This window comes from Penicillium cosmopolitanum (assembly GCF_028827165.1).
Source record: "Penicillium cosmopolitanum strain IBT 29677 chromosome Unknown utg000005l:1.0-4006212.0:1.0-4009387.0, whole genome shotgun sequence".
Classification (NCBI taxonomy): domain Eukaryota; kingdom Fungi; phylum Ascomycota; class Eurotiomycetes; order Eurotiales; family Aspergillaceae; genus Penicillium; species Penicillium cosmopolitanum.
In genome coordinates, this window is record NW_026622675.1 from 1035895 (window position 1) to 1055180 (window position 19286).

The 19286-nt window shown below is 51.2% G+C and overlaps 8 protein-coding genes across 8 annotated transcripts; 2 read left to right on the forward strand and 6 right to left on the reverse strand.

Annotated features, from left to right (window-relative positions):
- Positions 1-232: 232 nt before the first annotated feature.
- N7509_003436 (uncharacterized protein) lies at positions 233-1171 on the reverse strand (the record flags this gene model as incomplete). Its single annotated transcript, XM_056628073.1, has 1 exon — positions 233-1171. The coding sequence occupies one exon, from the start codon at positions 1169-1171 to the stop codon at positions 233-235; it is 939 nt and encodes a 312-aa protein (XP_056490807.1).
- A 734-nt stretch (positions 1172-1905) lies between these two features.
- On the forward strand, positions 1906-4771 carry N7509_003437 (uncharacterized protein; the record flags this gene model as incomplete). The annotated part of the gene is made up of 6 exons (XM_056628074.1): positions 1906-2037; positions 2287-2385; positions 2580-2733; positions 2789-3057; positions 3117-3686; positions 3737-4771. Coding segments are annotated over 6 exons (2259 nt in total), but the record flags the coding sequence as incomplete, so codon positions are not given.
- A 1320-nt stretch (positions 4772-6091) lies between these two features.
- N7509_003438 (urease Ure) lies at positions 6092-9033 on the reverse strand (the record flags this gene model as incomplete). Its single annotated transcript, XM_056628075.1, has 6 exons — positions 6092-6172; positions 6235-6474; positions 6538-8214; positions 8297-8674; positions 8866-8952; positions 9013-9033. The coding sequence occupies 6 exons, from the start codon at positions 9031-9033 to the stop codon at positions 6092-6094; spliced, it is 2484 nt and encodes an 827-aa protein (XP_056490809.1).
- Positions 9034-9715: 682 nt separating this feature from the next.
- Positions 9716-11089, reverse strand: N7509_003439 (uncharacterized protein; the record flags this gene model as incomplete). The annotated part of the gene is made up of 3 exons (XM_056628076.1): positions 9716-10117; positions 10185-10556; positions 11030-11089. 3 exons carry the CDS (start codon positions 11087-11089, stop codon positions 9716-9718), a joined length of 834 nt encoding a protein of 277 aa, XP_056490810.1.
- A 909-nt stretch (positions 11090-11998) lies between these two features.
- Positions 11999-13170, reverse strand: N7509_003440 (cytochrome b5 reductase family protein; the record flags this gene model as incomplete). Its single annotated transcript, XM_056628077.1, has 4 exons — positions 11999-12567; positions 12623-12700; positions 12754-13060; positions 13126-13170. 4 exons carry the CDS (start codon positions 13168-13170, stop codon positions 11999-12001), a joined length of 999 nt encoding a protein of 332 aa, XP_056490811.1.
- An 859-nt stretch (positions 13171-14029) lies between these two features.
- Positions 14030-15218, reverse strand: N7509_003441 (60S ribosomal protein eL20; the record flags this gene model as incomplete). Its single annotated transcript, XM_056628078.1, has 5 exons — positions 14030-14185; positions 14248-14424; positions 14525-14634; positions 14693-14767; positions 15215-15218. The coding sequence occupies 5 exons, from the start codon at positions 15216-15218 to the stop codon at positions 14030-14032; spliced, it is 522 nt and encodes a 173-aa protein (XP_056490812.1).
- A 400-nt stretch (positions 15219-15618) lies between these two features.
- csn12 lies at positions 15619-17251 on the forward strand (the record flags this gene model as incomplete). The annotated part of the gene is made up of 6 exons (XM_056628079.1): positions 15619-16187; positions 16242-16314; positions 16368-16520; positions 16580-16641; positions 16694-17114; positions 17165-17251. 6 exons carry the CDS (start codon positions 15619-15621, stop codon positions 17249-17251), a joined length of 1365 nt encoding a protein of 454 aa, XP_056490813.1.
- A 606-nt stretch (positions 17252-17857) lies between these two features.
- Positions 17858-19105, reverse strand: N7509_003443 (BTB/POZ domain-containing protein; the record flags this gene model as incomplete). Its single annotated transcript, XM_056628080.1, has 4 exons — positions 17858-17923; positions 18006-18279; positions 18439-18822; positions 18930-19105. 4 exons carry the CDS (start codon positions 19103-19105, stop codon positions 17858-17860), a joined length of 900 nt encoding a protein of 299 aa, XP_056490814.1.
- Positions 19106-19286: the final 181 nt, after the last annotated feature.

Here is a 19286-nt window from a genome sequence, read left to right on the forward strand (position 1 = left end):
TTGAGAATATCTATGTGCAGCTTTGAGACCAAAGCGGAACACATGAATAGCTATAAAAGAAAACCTGGAAATGGGCTGCAAAGGGCTAGTCCGCCGGGAAATAAGGATGCGAAGGAAAATGCGAGAATGCGCCGGAGAATGCAGCCATGATGTCTCGTAAAAAATACGTTGGTGGCGATGTTTTGGGGAGGGGGTTGGGGCAAGGTGTGCGTTTTGCAGCAAAGAAACTGCTTCAACGCGCCGTGCCGTGTGTGCGGCGATTTGAAGTCTGGGGGAAGACGATGTAATCAGCCGGATTTGGAAAGAGATACTGCTCTGCAGATAATGTGGCCGCCCGCGGTGTAGTAATACGAGAATCGCTGTGTCGTATTGATGTCGGTGCTTCGGGAAGGAAGCCCAGGGGTTGATTGGTGCGGATCGCATGCACCATGTCGCCGTACCCTCCACGCTCACCAGCCTCCTTCAGCCATTGCTCCCAATCCTCGTCAAGGGGCACATCAGCTCCTCGATCGCGCGCGGCCATGGCGTCCAGCAAGCGTTGGTTCAGGGCTACGCCGCAACTCTCCATCTCATCATCACTGTAGTCTTCCTCAAAATCGTGTCGATACTCCGAGGCCACACTCGAACTGCTACGAGACTCGCTCGCGCGCACGGTGTCGTCGCTACGAGTCTCTATGATCTGGTCGAGGTCGAGGTCGAGGTCGAGATCGAGATCCAGCTCGAACTCTTCTTCTGGCCCGCAACAATCGTAGTGGTGAATCTCAACTGAAGGTTCTCGGGCCGGTGTCGCAGGTCGTACCCCACTAGCTGTAGTGTCTCGGACAGTAATTCCTTCCTCGGCCTCATATCGCCGCCGAGCAGATTTGGTCCCTTCCCAGCAACAGAGCTCCGAGATCTCGGCCTCTGTTAGTCGGAGCTTATCAAAGACGTGAAAGAGTCTGCGATGCCAAGTAAACCGACCCAGTCTCATGCGATGCGGGCCATAGGAGTAATCCAAACCGGGATATTGTGCCTCAATGCAATCCAAGGGACCGTAGAAGGTATTTGTTTCAATGCGCACTTCTGGGACGAGATTGCGAGTGATATGCGCCGCAAAGGAGCCGGGGTCGCTGGCGCGTGGGCGCGGGAAGGTCGCATTATACACGGCCTGGGCGAGTGATGGTTTCCGCATGACGGGTGAGAAGGAAGAGCGGAGAGCTAAAGAGAAGAGGAATTGAAGAAGAGAGGTGAATTGGAAATGAGGGAAGAGATGGCGCTGGCGTGTCCTCACAGCGAGTCTCAGCCGCTTGTCTGAAACGAGGCGAGCCGCCGTCCACCCGCCTCTTGTTTTAGGGGAGGGGGGTGAAGAGGTCGGATACGATCTGGAAGGGCGTTTAGCTGTGGGGCTGATGGTCTAGAGTCTAGGGGAATGAAATCCACCAAACATTTGCCATGGGGGTGGAATTGGAGGGGGAGTGGGAGTGTGAATGGGAATAAGAAAGAAGATATCAAAGTGTAAGAAGAAGTCAGGTGAGAAAAGAAAAAGTGACGAGTCCAACAAAGGAGGGAAGGTGCGAATGGTGCGAAGGTGCCACCGCATTCCTGCCTTCCCCGTGCGCTGGCACTGCACGGCCAGCTGGACTGAGTTGGACCCGACTGAGTGGGTTCTCCTTCACCTTTCCAACTCACCCCCAATCTACTAAAGTACATCACATCCACATCCACATCCACATCACCCATGTCGACCTTTGATGGGGTCCTCCCAGGTTGGCTATTTTACCCCTGCTCTTTCTTCTCTTGAATGAATACGGTTTTCTCATTGTTTACAGAATTCCCTGATATTACAAGTCAGCCTTGCCACCACCACTTTCAACGGGTCATCTTGACGATTTACGATTTGCCAGCTGATCATGATTATCTGCAGTCGATTACTTTCGAAAAAGCCCTGCGCGACCGGCACCGCTGGCCTGCTTTCTGAGCCATGTGCATAGTGACCATCTGCAGGGCCTAGAGTCCTTTCGGGCTCCATTCATTTATTGCTCCTCCGCCACCCGCGAGGTGAGTTGACTTGGATCTTCGGATCTTCCAATCTTCCAAAGGGTCTAGAAGGATAGATGTGTACCCACTACCCCTCTCTCCAATTATGTCGACCTGCAGACACTCCATCATCGCAAACCCAGCGATGTGCCGCGTGGGGTCTCAAAATAGCAATCAGGAGCCGACAGGGATGTGGATCCATCCTTCCAAGACCCTTGCCTAGTTGGCTGCTAAACATGAAACATCTCCGACTAACCCGGCATTGCACAGCTACTGTTACGCCTTGAGAAATTTCCCCATCGAATGAACTTTCAGAAGGGAATTTTAGAATCGCGTCGGTTACACTACAAACATCTCAGTAAACTATTGGTCAGTTGGGAACCTTATGATGTGTACGCAATTCAAAGTATTCGCCGGCATTTCCTACCATATGGAATCCGAAAATCAGTATCAACGGTCTTCCATGACTCAGGCTACTCGAATGAATATCTTCTTTGCCCTCATACAATCTTTCCGAGTAAACAACACCTCGGCTTCAACGTTCACGACTGACAAACTGATAGCGCCCCATTCCGTTGCACACCCCGACTGATATCGAACTCACGCCCCGGCGGCGAATCCGGGTTACTTTATTCGATGCCAACCACTGCCCCGGGGCTGTGATGTTTCTGATTGAGGGGGACGGCAAAGCGATACTCTATACTGGCGACATCCGAGGTCAGCCCCAAATCCTCTCATCCATCGAATACATTTTTGGACTAACATCAGGCAGCGGAGCGATGGTGGATCGACAGCCTAGTGCGACATCCCATTCTGATACCATACACTTTAGGAAAGAAGCGACTAGACAAGCTGTATCTTGATACTACCTTTGCTGGCAAATCAAATCCTTTTCGAACATTTCCATCCAAGGCCCAGGGGCTCGCTGAGCTTTTGCAGAAAGTGGATGCATATTCTGATGACACAGTGTTCTACTTCAGATCATGGACTTTTGGTTATGAGGAAGTATGGATCGCTCTTTCAGCAGCTCTCAATACACAGGTATGCCGTCTCTCAACTACAATTGGATCTTAAGGAAACCCCTCTGAGTCTCAGCCAAGGTACACGTGGATCGCTATCAGATGGGTCTCTATCAATCTCTCTCTCGTCTATCTGGTAGTAAAGCCACCCCTGAAGCTCCAGCACTCTGTGGATACGATCTTGGCAATAAGTTTATTGCAGGCTGCTTGAGCGGGGATCAATCCGGTCGAGTACATAGCTGCGAGCCCGGGGTATCATGCCCCGTAGCTCGTGGGTCAAATACCGTTTACATCACCCCTATCGTGAATCGTACCAGCGACGGAGGTGAAATTCCCGAGGTCGGTGCTGGCGGGGGCCTTGGTGATCTATACCAGGTTCATGAGCTTGAGTTACCGGACAAGGCTGCTCTTGCGGAGTTGGAGCAACTATGCCTTCAACACATCCAAGATAAGGACGTCCTGTCGCAGATGCAGGAAGCAATATCGAAAGCGTTTAACTCGAGAAAGAAAACGCTGTCGCTAGATCTATATGGCGTCAAGGAGGAGGATGAAATTTCTCTTGAGCGACTGGTGACGAAACTCGGCCAAAATCTGTCCGGCGAGGAACCTCTAGGGTCACAAAGTACTAAGACCAATCTACCGAGTTCAATTGTGAGTCTCCATTGTCTACTATGGTACACGACTTATCTAACATCGTCTAGCGCTTTCCCTACTCGCGTCATTCATCATACTCGGAACTATGCGAGCTCGTCGCTGCGTTTAGACCAAAGGATATCCATCCATGCACAGTTGAACAATCTTCATGGAGCGATAATGTGTCTATAGAACGACTCTTCGGCCACCTTTGCTCGGGAAACGACTTTTCCCACGACAAACGTATGCGTAGAATTCTTGAGGACGCGGATAATAATGATTCTCGCCCGAGTAAGCGCCCTCGGTATGAAGATGACAACGCCACTCAATCCACCCGATCCAGCAGCGTGGACGACGAAATACAATCCAATACGGCAGATACTAAACCAGATGAATATTTGAAAGTGCAAAGTACTGCACAGACTACACACGACCAGGGTGACCCAGCACCCTCTTCGCAAAAACAGCAAGAAGACATCCGCTCACAATTGTCGCCTCCTCAGCCCGCATCTCCTCCTCAAGAGCAGAGCACACCCACAAGGGATCAGCTCGACACCACTGATCAGGTCAAGGCAAAGCGTGACGAAGTAAGGAAAGCACATCGTTATCTACAGGAGCACTGTGATCTCGAAAAACTCCAACTTGGGCATGTTCCATTCTCTTGGTCAGAGGAGGAAGACATCGCCAACAATGAAGGAAATACCCAAAAGTCTCCTCAGCCCACACCTCCTGCTCCATCCAATACAAACGCGGAATCTCTTCAACCCCCATCAAAGCTTGACGAGGACGGAGCGGAATCTCCACGGCAACACGACATCCATCCAACGCCAAACCCAGATAGCCAGTACACCGACACTCTATCAATCTCAATATCCGAATCATTACTTGCCCCTTCCGCCACAGAGAACGAAGAACCTAGCTCCGAAGATCCAAATGAGGCAAGGGAACAAAGAGCACAAGTCGTTCGTGATCGAATGAAAGCTCGCACTCGTGTCCGTGTTAACGCATTCCTTGCTGCAATGCGAGATACCTACGAATCATGGGCAGATATGGCGATCGTCTCGGCTGGTGATAATCATACTGAAGAGGAGATGGAGCTGTGACCGTACCACTGAGTGGGATGCGCTATCTCTTTTCTTTATCCCGAGAATGGATACCATATGGCTTGTTGTGTCGTAACACATTTGGTTAAACATGATCACAACTTGAACTAAAACAAAAACACTATTTCGGTGACTAGACCACAACTTAGAGTTTGATTCACTTGGTCTTTTTTCTCTTTTTCCAGTTGGACTATTGCTTGAATTCTATCTTGCTCCTTTGGAATTTTGAATATTGAATAAAAGAATTATCTATCATAATTACACTGCATAATCACCAACCGTCAAGTTCCATCCATGTAAATATAGTCCGGTCAAAACAAAACGATCTCGCCAATGCCTTAGAGGCTACTGTAATAGTATCCATATATTCTAAACATTTACTCAATCTATAAATACCTAGGTAGTCATCTATGGCTGCCTTAGGTACTGGCTACCCTAATCCATTCCATCGATCTAAAGGCACTGGACTGCGGCGGCAGCCCCGGACCTTCAAGGCTAGACAACCAACCCACCGCCGGCACCAGAATCATAACCCAACTTCAAGCTAGCCACTGGCAACCAGCCAGATTTCCCCGCTAGAGATTTAGCGTCTTAACTCTACCCCCTCCCTCCAAAGCCTTGATGTAAGTAATCGTGGCTTGACCCACGGTCCGACCCGATAATTCTACTATTAATACCCGAATGAAGGCGCCTTCCGCCCAGGTACTAGCTAGCGCGGGGTCATGGCTCGGCCAACTCCTGAAAGAATTAGTTAGGGGCCGTCGATGCGGCGAGGTCCGAGGCGTGTGTTGTGGGTCATGTTGGCCGAAAGTAACGTCTCCTCTCTTCTCCTCGGCCATGCCATGGGGGTTAGGCGGGATTTGAAAAATCCAAACTTGAATATGATGGAATGAAATGTAATGGAGTGAATAGTGATCATATTGAATAGATAGTCGAAAGATTCTTTGAAAGAAATCGTCACTTTCGTTGCTGTCTACAGAAACGAAAATGAAATGAAACGCAAAAACAACTTGAAGCGCTCTCTCGCTATGACACGAAAACGCCCGGAAATCGCAATTCGAGATGAGGTATATAGAAACCGGGCAATGCAAAAATGGGGAAAACATGAAACCGAAACCGAAGAAAGGGTAATACGGACAAGAAAATGCGTCAAGGCGTGGGAGAGAGGGAAGATGGCAAGGGCAGGGCAAGGGCAAGGGCAATGTATCAGTCAGGCATTGACGAGAAAACGATTCGTCCCTTCAATAACCCCAAGAGGTAAAGTGAAACAGTAATACAGCAACACTAGTGCCACGTTTCGCAGATGCACAGCTCCGATGTTTAGAAAATATAGTACGCCTGCGTCAAGGGTAGTTCAGATGCAGGCTCGGCGTCGCACAGCATGTCGTCTGCTTCGACGGTCTAGACGGGCAAGGTCAGCACGATTCAGGAGCAGGGTTGGGGGGAGGGGAAAGGTCACTTACATAACTCTCCGGATCAACTTTCATCTTGGGCATTGTGTCGTTGAATTTCATATCCTTCTTTCCGACGGTACGGCAGTTCTTCACTGCTTCGATGCGTTTGCGAAGGCCGTACGTTTGCACGATGCCCTCGTCAATGGACGCTTGGGAAACGAACATGATGGATGTACTTGGGACGCGAGCGCCGAACATCGAACGAACGACCATGGGCTCGATGGTGGGGATTGATCCGTTAGGATCACCCTATAATGGGAAATTAATATAGATTCGTAGGCAAAGGAGGGGAGGGGAGGGGGAAACACGCACCATCTCTGCAACGGCAATCATGCCGCTCTTTAAAACTTGCACTGGCTTCGTGCCGAAAGTGGCAGGGTTCCAAAGGACCAGGTCTGCAATCTTGCCCACTTCCACACTTCCAATCATGTGGGCCATGCCCTGGGCCAGGGATGGGTTGATGGTATACTTGCTGATATAACGCTTGACGCGGAAGTTGTCGTTGTTCTTGCCCTCATCTTCGGGGAGAGGGCCACGCTGGGCCTTGTTCTTGTGGGCAGTGTGCCAGGTGCGTAGAATGACCTCTCCGCAACGGCCCATAGCTTGTGAGTCCGAAGACATCATACTTATGGCACCCAGATCGTGCAGCACGTCCTCAGCGGCGATAGTCTCGGCGCGGATACGGCTCTCGGCAAAGGCGACGTCTTCGGGAATGTTCTTGGACAAATGGTGGCAGACCATTAGCATGTCCAAATGCTCGTCGAGAGTGTTGAGAGTGAAGGGGCGAGTCGGGTTTGTACTGCTGGGCAGGACATTGGGGTGCTCCACCACCGAGATGATATCTGGCGCGTGGCCACCGCCGGCACCTTCGGTATGGTATGTGTGGATAGTACGGCCCTTGAAAGCCTCGATTGTCTGCTCGACGAATCCAGACTCGTTCAGGGTATCTGTGTGAATCATGGCTTGCACATCGTATTCTTCGCAGACAGTCAGGCAGTTATCAATAGCCGCGGGCGTGGAACCCCAATCCTCGTGCAGCTTCAGACCAGCAGCGCCAGCCTTGATCTGCTCCTCAATGCTAATTCTACCACAGTCGTTGCCCTTGCCAGTAATTCCAAGATTAATTGGCAAGCTGTCGCAGGCCTGCATCATTTGACGCAAATGGTTCGGTCCAGGGGTGCAAGTAGTGGCATTCGATCCAGTACTCGGGCCAGTGCCACCACCAAGGAAGGTAGTGATACCCGATGCCAGGGCCTCGTCCACCTGCTGCGGGCAAATCAAGTGAATGTGCGTATCGAATCCACCCGCGGTGACGATCTTATTCTCACCAGCAATAATATCCGTCGTAGCACCCACCACCAGATCGGGATGAACACCTCCCATCACATCGGGGTTACCGGCTTTGCCGATGCCACAAATAAATCCATCCTTGATACCAATGTCGGCCTTGTAGATACCAGTATAGTCGATAATCAACGCATTCGTAACAACAGTGTCAGCGCACTCAGCCGAGGATCTCCCAGAGGCCTGGCCCATACCATCACGAATGGTCTTGCCTCCGCCGAAGGTACATTCGTCGCCGTAGTTCGTCATATCCTTCTCCACCTCGACCCACAAGTTAGTCAAGCCCAAACGCACCAGGTCACCGGTCGTCGGTCCAAACATGCGAGAGTAGGCCTCGCGCTCCATGGAGAACCCGGTGATCAGAGCGGCATCCACCGTCGGCTCCGGAACGTGCGCAAATCCAGCAATTTGTAATTTTGTAACGATTTCATCGGCCCGGCTCAAATCCAATGGCCCATTTGCCAGCCAGTTTCCTCCACGAATGACCTTGTTACCGCCAATTTCCACCAGATTCACGGTCTTCGTGTCGCCGGGCTCGAAACGAATAGAAGTGCCGGCGGGAATATCCAGGCGGAACCCGTAGGATTGAATGCGATCGAAGTGCAATTGTGGGTTGGTCTCGATAAAATGGTAGTGCGATCCGACCTGGTGTCATTTCGGCGTTAGCTTTTGCCTCTATGTTTCCGTCCGATTGCGGTGATATTGGTGGTTGCTCTTCCACACGTACCTGAATGGGCCGGTCACCCTTGCTCATGACCTTGAGGCGAATGCGCTTTCTTCCGTCATTCAATTCGACACGGGCATGCTTGGCCGGAATGACCGCTCCGGGCATTTTCTCAGGCAAGAAATCGTCGGGATCAGGTTCCGGGAAAGCGTCGCGGTGAGGCACGGGCAAGAAACTGCCATACAGCGCGCGCTCCAGGTCTCCTTCATCACTACTGATGGGGTGGTGGACGGTGACGAGGTATGTACCGGAGGGGAAGGTACCCTCGACCTGCAATTCGACAAGAGTCGCGACAACGGAGGGAAGGACATGGCGACGACCTAGCATGGTCTTACCGATGGACATGAGATCGGCGACGGAGTAGTGGCCATCGCGAATGAGCTATTTCGAAGGAAAAAGTAGATGTCAGAGTCGCGGATCAATTAGGTATATGGGAAGAAAAGTGGATCGTACTTCGTGCAGAACGCTAGAGATCAAGGCCTTTTGAACAAACGCATTAGTTAGCTGCCTCGATACTTGTTCGCTTTTTTTACCCGCGGCAGAGGCGGGGAAGGGGAAGCTGAGGAACATACCACGGACTCGGCGTGATTGAGTCGCACACCCCGGGCCAGGCGACGCTGTGCCAGGAACCCAAGGTGGGCGATGGTGAGCTTGTCAAGCTGTGGAGGAGTCAACGACTGTCATTGGGAAACCCCAGGCTTGGCTGTAACAAGACCTACCTCCTTAGGAACGAGCTGCATGACGCGGGTGGAACCCGAACCTGGCTACTTTGAAAGCTTGGCACACAGGGACTAGAAAAGAGATGTCGATGGAGCTGGGGGAAATATTATAAAGAATGAAATCTCAAGTCCACCGAAGGAGGAGGATCGAAAGTTGAAGGACGAAGGTTTGGGAAGGGAGAATAAGAATGTGGGGGGGGGAAGGTCGGTATATTTTAATCCCATCGCAATGCCGTGACAGGCGGAGATAGTGGGAGAAGTCCCAAGAGATAAGCTGCCGTGCTGGCCGATTGGGCCTCGTGTTCGGCCGTGTTAGTCACGGTTTTTCTAATTACTTTCTCAAGGCTGGGGCCAATGGTCTCCACTGGTTATTTGACTAGGAGTGCTTAGCCTGATGCTCTTGGTGGTGCTTTTCGCTTTTTTTTCTTCTGGTAATTTTACTCGGGTAGATTTGGGTGGAAATAAGTGGAGAGCTCCACCGGCCCTATTGGAAGACACCCGAACTAAGCCAAGTTCAATCATTCATGATAGATAGTTATACAACTCCCGACGTACACACTTTTGAAAATCAAATAGAACACAACACTGTGATGAACGCCTTGGCCAAAAGTTCACCTTCGAGATCCCTAGGAAAGTGTAGAGAGGAAGAAAAAAGAAATAGATGAAAGAAAAGGAAAAAAGAACAACCAAAACCAACTATCGCTTAAGCTTCACTCTTGCGCTTCTTGCCCTTGCGGCTGTTGGTGGCAGGGGTGGCCTTGACCGATGCTGGCTCGGCGGCAGCAGCAGCCTTTCCTCGCTTCTTGACTGGCGAGGTTTGCTTTACAGCAGGAGACTCGACAACTTCCTTCTTGCTCTCACTCTTGCGACGCTTGCTGGTCTTGGGAGGGGTCTTGGCTTTGGGAGGTTGAGGGGGAGAGGGCGATGATTCCTCCTCGGATTCAGACGAAGAGGAATCATCAGTCTCGCGGGAGTTTTCAGCGCCAGCAAAGTCTTGCTGGAGCTGGTTGGCAGCAGGGTCGTTGTCAGCAGCCTTGGTGGCCTTGTAGGAGGCCATATCCTTCTTGTAGGTCTCATAGTTCTCAGCATACATTTGCTTGTAGACCTGTGGTTATTTGTGAGCATCGAGACTATCAGAGAGTATAGGGAACAATGCAGAGTGGTTAACATACCTCCTTCTCCTCATCGGGCATGTTCTGCCAGCGGTGGGTGCCTTCATCCGCAACCTCCTTGGGACGGGCATTGTCTCCAAGGTCATTGGCGATCTTGCTGCGGTTGTGCTGCATGTACAGGAAGTACGGGGTCAGGGCACGTTTGGGTGCATTGGGGTCAACGGGTGCGCGCTTGCGCTTCTTGGGTGCCTCGGACTTGACGCCAGGGCTCTGGGCGTGAAGGCCACCCTCAAGTTGACCAGTCAAGTGAGTCGGGACAGCGGGTAAGTTGATGGCGGCAGATTCGCCGTTGATAACGCTGTTAGCATGCTCAATGTATGCTTTGCTGAGGTCGGCGATGTAGGTTTGAAGTCCCATCAACCGGAGGAGGACCTGTAACGAGGTTAGTTTCAATTGCGCCCGTCAAGTCAATGAGATATGCAGGCATTCGCATATAGTTCCGGTGATTTTTGGAATGGCATGAAAGTTCAGAGAAAAGGACGAATCATTTTAAGAAACAAGGCGCTAAAAAAAAAAAAGGTCCTCGAAAGATGTGGAGGCGCTATGGAAGGGCAAAAAAAAGCACGCGTGGGGTGTCGCGCCGGTGTTGTGGCACGCGCCCACCAAGTCAAGGCAAAAGAGCTTGAACGAAGCTTTTCATGGCATTTGGAAGACATGAAAGAACACTCTTGAAGCAGTAAGGGACAAGGCGACACATTCATATAGGCGTGCGACAGCTCTGTTGAGATGCGACGCGTCAAGCGCGCGGGAAGAGACAGGCAGGACAACAGCCAAACAAAAAGTTGAGAAGACCAGGGAGTGAAAAAAGGCGAAATGAGGCAGAAGGGGAACCGGGATTAACTTACCGCATCCTTAGTGTTGCGGAGCTCGTTGACGTTGACGGCAACAGTCGCATCAGAAGGCATGATGGATGGTGTACAGTGGTGATGGGGGGGGGGAGGTTGATGGTTAAGGCAGTGAGGGGGGGAAGAGTTTGTTAGGGGGGAAAGCGGCGGGAGGGGGTAAAGGGGAGGCAGGAGCGGGGGGTGCAGCGAGGGCTAAATAAAGCTCGGGCAGAGCAGGCCACAACTGGGGGGGGCACGGCATGCGGCCCAGCGCTGCTTTAGGCTTAGGTCTGCCCTCCAGGGCTTAACAATTTAACGGGGTCGCTTGAAGGGCTGTGAATCCGTGCCGTCCGTCGTACCCGGGGCACCCAGGCTTTACCCTGCCCGGGTGCCCCGTTCTCCTCCATCTCTCCGCCCCTCCATCCGTCCAACTCTGTGACATAACCACTCGCGGGGGAAAGGATGAGGAGATGGCTGGTTACCTTGAACACTATGCTCTACTTCAATAAAATTTTCTAAATTACTTGGAGATATTCTCAGTAACCACATATAGAAATTAAAAATATATTTAAAATGCTTGTGACCGATATCTCTCCCAAGCCCTGGAGAACTTGAACTCGGTTCATGGATGCCCACAGCTATATATTTCCGGTGTCAGCTGAAGCTTCCCGGCGGCACAACCTTAACGAAATTAAGTTAAGCCTGGAACACCGCACCCAATTTGGAACCAGGAACTACCAAGGTTCCTCTTTTATTTCTAAAAACTACCAGATATCTACCTACCAGTAGTATGCATAGAGCTGTAGCGCCCTTAAGTTACAGAAGTAGTAGTGATTGAAATAAATATTGCTAATGTAACACGTTGGATTTGATAAATGTCCTATGGAGCAACGCTATCTTGGATATCCTCGGAGAACATACGCAACAGCAAATGCTCTATACATCGCCATCGCACACATCTCCCCTGCCAGCTCTATAATTTACAATCATCTAGAACTTGAAAACCTGGTCCTTGTTGTAGCCCAGGTCCTTCAGGACACCGGACAGCTCACCCTGGTCCTGGGGGCTGACCTTACCACCACTGATGGCCTTGTACAGACCAGGAGGACCGCAGACGAAGACCTTGATGTTCTCCTCCTTAGGCTCAGGCAGGACAGTCTTCAGAAGCTCCTTGGTGATGAAGCCCTTGCCGCCAGCCCACTCCTTGGGAGGGTTGTCAAGGACGTAGAAGGCGCGGAAGCGCTGGGGGTAGGTGTTCTCCAGCTCGTTGAGCTCCTTCTTCAGCAGAATGTCCTCCTCAGTGACGTTGCCGAACACGAGGGTGACCTTGGTCTTGTCCTCGGGATTCTTGAAGATCTGGCGGGCCAGCTGGTACATGGGGGTGATACCAGTGCCGCCGGCAATCAGGCAGATGTGGTCGTGCTTGTTGGCCTCCCAGGGGTACTTGACAATGGGGCCCTTGAAGGCGAGGGTCTGGTCGACGTTCAGAGAGTGGATGTGCTCGGACATGGGACCGCCGGGGTAGGACTTGACAACGAGCTCGAGGAAGCCGGGTTGGCCTGGAGGTTTGTTAGTGGGGATGTCATATCATGCGAGGTGGGGAGTTGTGCTTACTCTCATCACTGGTGGGTGTGTAGGGACGGACGACGTTCTTCTCCTTGCCCTCGGGCTTGAATCGGGTCAACAGGGCGGCTGTTGATTATGTTAGTTATAAGCTGAATTGGGGCGTGGGGTGGGTGACTGACAGGCAACGGGAAGGCCACCGACGGCCTCCTTGTCATCAAACTCAAAACGAAGCTTCTTGGTGTTGTGGCTCAGAGTCTCGATACCAGCGACCTTCAGGTCAATCCAGTCCTCGCCGTTGAAAACCTTAGGGCGGTTGATGGGCTCGGCGGCAGCGCCAGTGCTGTAACGGTAGAAACCAGCACCCGCACCAGCGAGGCCGACAGCAACATAGACGGGGGTGAGGTTGGCCTTCTTGGGAGGGCTGGGGGGAGGCTTGGGGGCAGACTCAGCAGCCTTGGGGGCCTCCGCAGAGTACTTGCGGAAGCTCTGGAGGGAGAGGTCAGTAATGCTCTTTTGCAGGGAGGGATTGGGGAGTGAGGTTCTTGACGGACCTGCTTCAGAGGCTGGGCACAACGGAAGGTCTGACGAGCGAACATTGTTGCGATGACTTAAGTGTAACAATGGGGAGGAGAGATGGAGGGAAAGAGGTTGAGTTAAACGGGGAAGAAATCGGATTATGGAAGCGGACACGGTCGGTTGCCGACCCCATTTCCCCCATGACGCAATAAGCGGTGCCTGGCTGCAGCACATCATTTCTCGGGCCATTGCGGGTGGATCTATAAAGTACTCGTATGTTCATTGTAGGTCTTTCCTGCAGAATAATGCATTTAAAGCCTCAATGTACTAGATTAATAGAAAAAAAGCTGTTACTTGAAAGATGAATGATTATGTAGAACTGTCAAGGCCCCCCCCCCAAAGATTTCAATGTATACAGATGCATAAGCAGTCCAACCTCGCAAGGTACTCTATAGACAGGGGTCGCTAATATTTCTTTACTTAGAACCAGTGACCAGTAGGGTTCTAGAATTAAATGGCCAATTGAAGACCAACACTATGTCCATGTTGATTCTAGACTGCATGTGTAACTTGAATAGATACTCGGACCCACCGTATTAAAAAAGCGGCGGCTTAATGGACGTCCATGCTATGTAGTGTTTTTAATGCAACCACAGCCAGAGCCTCGTAAAAACGCCACCGTAAATTCCTACAAATTGAGGACAGGAGAGAAATCATACGAGGAATTATACACAAGGATAAGGCAGAACAATGAACCCGATATTTTTGAAATTTAAACCCCAGACATCACTACACGGGATTAGAGATATCTAAACTGCCTCCCATAGACTGGGACACATAGGCCATGCCGCGCGGCCAGTCTTTCATGCATTCCATGGCCATAACGCAGTTATTCATCCACACATACTCCATCTCCGAAATCTCGAAAACACCGCACATTTAAGCGAAGGTGGAGGGGCGAGAGTAGGCGAAGATCTTCTTGCCAGGGTTGGCGGAGCGGTGGGGCAGAGGGAACTTGAGGTCCTTCTGGATGAGCTGCTTGATGTAGGGGCGACGGAGGCTCTCGTTGTCGGTGATCTCAACAACCTTCAGGATCTGTAGAGCAAAAAGGTTAGATTGGCGCCACTGGGAGAAAATTGAAATACGAAATAACTTACGTGCAGGCTACCAAAGCGAGTTCTGTGGCGAGCTGCCATATCGAGGTAGAGAGCCTCGACGGCATCAGTGCGGGACATCTCACGGTACTCCTTGTACATGTTGTGGGTACCGGAACGAGAGTCGTAGCGGATCCAGATACCGAAGTTCTTGACCTTGAGAGGGCGCTTCTCGGTGATCTGTCGAAGCGAAATTAGTACCATTTTCAAAGCCTAGGATGCAACGAAGAGGCGGGGAGGGAATGGTGGATGGCCATGAACTCTCTATCTCTTCACATACCACGTTCAGGGAAACGATCTCGCCGTTGGACTTCTTGATCTTGCGGAGCTGAGACATGAAGTACCAGAAGCGGGACTTGGCGACCACAGTGTTAGGGGCGAAAATCCGCACTGAAAATAACCATGTTAGTAAAGGTCCGGAACACGAGAATACAGAAGAAACGCTTACTTCTGTAAAGCTTAGGGGTAGGTTGCTGTTCCGAAGGAAGCAGCCTTCCAATGACCTGGTACTCGTTAAGACGCCCTGTGTGGGATATTCATTAGTTATTATGCAGGTGATTGGGGACCGGCCTGCGAGCAAGGAGGTCCGATCTTGCCGGTAGATTCCTCTTGCGCCTGCGCTCTTGACGATGATGATCAGGTGTGCGATTCCGATTTAACGAGATGCTCAGCGGGCGAAGGAGTCCAGTGTTTGTGTGTGTTCGTGTTTGTGGTTGGCGATCAAGGAAAAAAAATTCGAGATCCGACATGAAGATCTGACATGATCGTGACCGGCAGCGTGGTGCAAATTCATCCTTCAACATTCAATTCGATTCGATTCAGGCCGTCTCAATCCTTCCATCTCTTCCTGATCTTGATGCAATTGTCGATGACTGTTCGCTTCGCATAGTATCTCGTCGGTTTCGCACACACCATATATCGTCTTCGAGTCGAGCGGAGAGGATCGGAAAATTCAAAAAAGGTCACTTACCCATCTGGAAACAAGTATGTTAGCAACGGTCTGTGAAACGACAGTATAGAGGAGTAACCTACTGTGATTGTCGCTGTGGTTGATGAGTCGTTAGTGTGCCGTCGGTGGAGAGAAATCTGGCTGGGAGTGTGAAGTTGCTTAGGGCTACCAGCCCCGAAGGGCTCGCTTAACCGAGTGGGGCGAATCAGCTGGACGCTAGCCCCAATCGGGAGTAGGGCCAACACCAGCCACTACAAACAGCACCGCCACAGTCTCCCCGCCTGCGCCACATCTCCAACCGCCAGAAGGGCGGGTTCTCGCCAACCGGGGTGCCCTTTGACCGCGCTTCTGGCTCGGATAACCACCCGATTTCCAGCAATCGACCTCTTGCTTGAACCTGAATTACTTTCTAGAGTGGGATCATCATGGGAACTCTCGCGACTGAGTTCCGTATTGCCTACAATAACGGATCCGGCCCGGGTCTCGCAGCAGTGCTGACTCCAATTGCGACCCGGGATGACCCCGATCGGTTATTGTCATTCTACAACTTCTCCAATCCCGCATACTTGACCAAAGATCTCAACTCATCCTTCTTCCATGGAAAAAACCCCCGAGTCCCCAAAGCCGAACAACATGCCTGGGTCGATATCTTCGCTGCGTATTGGGAGGCCGTGGGGGAGATATTGAAATGGGAAGCTGGACACCCCGGGGCTAGTGCTGTCGCTATCTTCAATGCATGGAAGAAAGTGGCGAATGCAGTCATTCGGGGGTACTCCGTTCAATCTGGCCTTCCTGCCTGGTCTTTGCCTTGCTTGTACACCGTGGGCAAGTTCCTGCGCACCTTTGCGATCAAGGCCGATCTTCAAGTCGCCTCCCAGGGCTCGTCCGGCTTAGACTTCCAGGAGGAGGTAGCGGCCGATTTCGAGAAAAATGCGACCTTGGAGGATGCCGCTCGGGTCATTAATCGAATGTTCACTCTGTGTTTGAGTGACCGGTACGCGTTTTCAAATGTCTTGGAGGGGTAAAGCCATCGCTGACACTTGTTTAGGGCTCCGATTGAAGAGTCTCGGAAGTGGGGGATCTACAACACCACCAACTTACTTTTCAAGACGTACTTCAAGGTAGGATCATGCCACCTCCACAAACCGCCGGAAACATCGCTGACAACATCCAGATCAATTCCGTTGGTCTCACCAAGAACCTCATTCGGGCCATCAAGGCTCAATCAGATGATCTCCCCCCGCTGGACGCATTTCCCAAGTCGCACATAGTAACATTCGAGTACTATCTTGGCGTCATACATTTCTTGGATGAGAATTATGCCGAGGTATGCGAAATCATCTTGTTTGCGTTTGACATTCGTGGCTAATCACTAAACGCTTGTAGGCCGAAGAACATCTCACTAATGCCTGGAGGCTATGCTACCGGCACGCCAACAAGAATCGAGAGTCAGTTCGCCTAGCTTTGTTCTTGATCAAACTCCAGCTCACTGATATCTAGATTGATCCTCACTTATCTCATTCCCTGCCATCTGGTCACAACACATACCCTTCCCAGTAACCAACTCCTAGCTCCGTTCCCTCGACTGGAGAAACTCTTCCGACCTCTATCAAACTGCATTCGGACGGGTGATTTGGTTGGATTCGATAAAGCCATGTCTGCCGGCGAGGAGGAGTTTGTGAAGAGACGAATTTATCTGCCCCTCGAGCGAGGCCGCGATATCGCGCTGCGTAACCTCTTCCGCAAAGTTTTCATCGCCGGGGGATTTGAAGAAGCCAAGGATGGGCAGCCCCCAATCCGGCGAACCCGTGTTCCCGTCGCCGAGTTTGCGGCTGCTCTACGAATTGGTACCCATGCGACGGGCCGAACCCGCGTTGATATGGACGAGGTGGAGTGTTTATTGGCCAATCTCATATACAAGGTTTGTATCACGACCGGGTCCAGCGATTGCCGTCAACTAACTATATCTAGGGCCTCATGAAAGGATACATTGCCCGAGAGCGGGGAATTGTCGTCCTGAGCAAGAATAATTCTGCGTTCCCAGGGACGGGCGTATAAAGGGCGTCATGCATCACAAGATATACTGACGCCTTTGAGCACTATGCTACCTTTCTTGACGATAAATGAAATTATTGCAAAATGAGTTCACGAGTCCTTGATACCCTTTGAAGTCACTTTGACATTTCTTCGACGGGAGATACACACGCAGGACCAACCTCTCTTGCCTAATGGGATCTATCTTTCCTTCGCCACAATCGATACCCCCACTCCCTTACAGCAGAGAGCGAAGGGAAAAAGTGAACGACGCATAAGTTCCCACTGAATACCAGGGCGGAGCGGATCTCTTGAAAATCATCTGATGGCTTCACTGTCCCGGGGGGAACATGCGTTATTATAGCCCACCGAGTCAAACCACCCAACCATAACATCAATTACAAGAAGCATTACTAGAAATGAGAAATCATGAAATAAAATAACTAACTACAACTATAACAATCAAGACATTCAAAAACACGATCCCCACCCCTCGATAAGAGAGATAGGACATACAACAATTGAAATAATACTAGTACTAGTACAAGGGTATAAACAGCGCAACGAGAAAAGAAGCCCCAACCCGCCAAAACCCCCCCACCCAACAACTTGAACTCGAACTTCAATATCTTACCAGTCCCTACGCCGCAAAGAACCAGTCGTACAAACCGACAACTCCTCAGCCAAATCATCATCCTAAAAGTAAAAGTCAGCACCATGACGACCAATCACGAAAGAACCAGAGCCCCATCCATCCAAGCCCTTTCCCGAAACTCACCATATGGTTACACATAGCAACAAAAAGATCAAAAAACAAGCGCCCACCACGCTCCATCTCAACCTGCATAGTCCCACTCCGCTTAAACGTACCCCGAGACCGAATAATCAGCGCAAGATAATGCGCTCGGAGCTTTGACTCGGTCTCCGGCGTATTCGCATACGCATATCGCGCACTGGCAAGGATAGTACTGCAGTCAATGCCGGTTTGTAGACCCTGTTTGCGTAGTGCGAGGCGTTGCAGTGTGGGAAGGTTGTATTTTTCTGCGGCGCAGCTGTGGGTGGTGGAGATTTGCATTAGCAATTGAAGCATTGGATGACAGTATGAAATATTGCTTTATATTCTTCGATCAACAGCCCAGGCTGGGCGTATGGCTTGGCATGGCATGGCATGGCATAGAATGGACGGGGTCACAGTGTCAAGGCAAACTTACTAGATAGCAGTATCCCGCAAAATCACCCCACCGCGATGATGATAAATCGTCGCACCAGGATTCCCACTCCCATCCGCACGCGCATCTTCCAGCTCCCAAGCCCGACGCCGCGCATTATGTCGCAGACGTGGGTAGTAGTCGCCTTTATAAAGGAATTCCAGGATAGCGGAGAGGACTTCTGGCGATTCGTCGGGGAGTTCGATGCGTTTTCCTGGGTGGTGAATGTGCGGTGCGGTGCGGAATAGTGGGCTGGGAGTTTGGGGTTCGCAGTATTCGGCGAAGAATGGTGATGCGATGAGGATGGATTCGTGGGCGGCGAAGAGGCGCTGCTCGGGGCCTACGCGGAGCATTATTACGGGTGATGTTGGTTTTTTTGTGGGTGTGCTGGGAGTTGTTAGCTAGGTCTGTCGGTTTACTTTTCTTTCGTTCACAGCGCTCTCCTTTGCGATACAAGTCTAGGTTGGGTTGTTGATGGGTAGGGTAGGACGTACGTTGAATCTGGAGGGGTGACCAATCTTTGTCTCCGTTCAGGGACGGGCGCATGACGAGAGCGAGAGCTGCTGGCAGAGGAGCTTTCTCGCGCTCGACGGGACCGTGCCGTCGAGGCTTTCGCTGCGCGATATCTGGAGAAGTTATCAGGGGTTTGGGGGGTTCTTTTAGAAAGCATGATGGATTGCTATGTGGTAGAGTCCTGGTTGATCAGAATTGTACGGGGAAAGCAGAGCAGAAGAGGGAAACGATGAAAGAGAAAGGATTGATTGCCTGATGGAATTGGAAGTGGAAGTGGAAGAAACCCTGAGTCGTGGGACTCAGGGGTAATGCGACTATTTATAAGATTGGAAGATGGA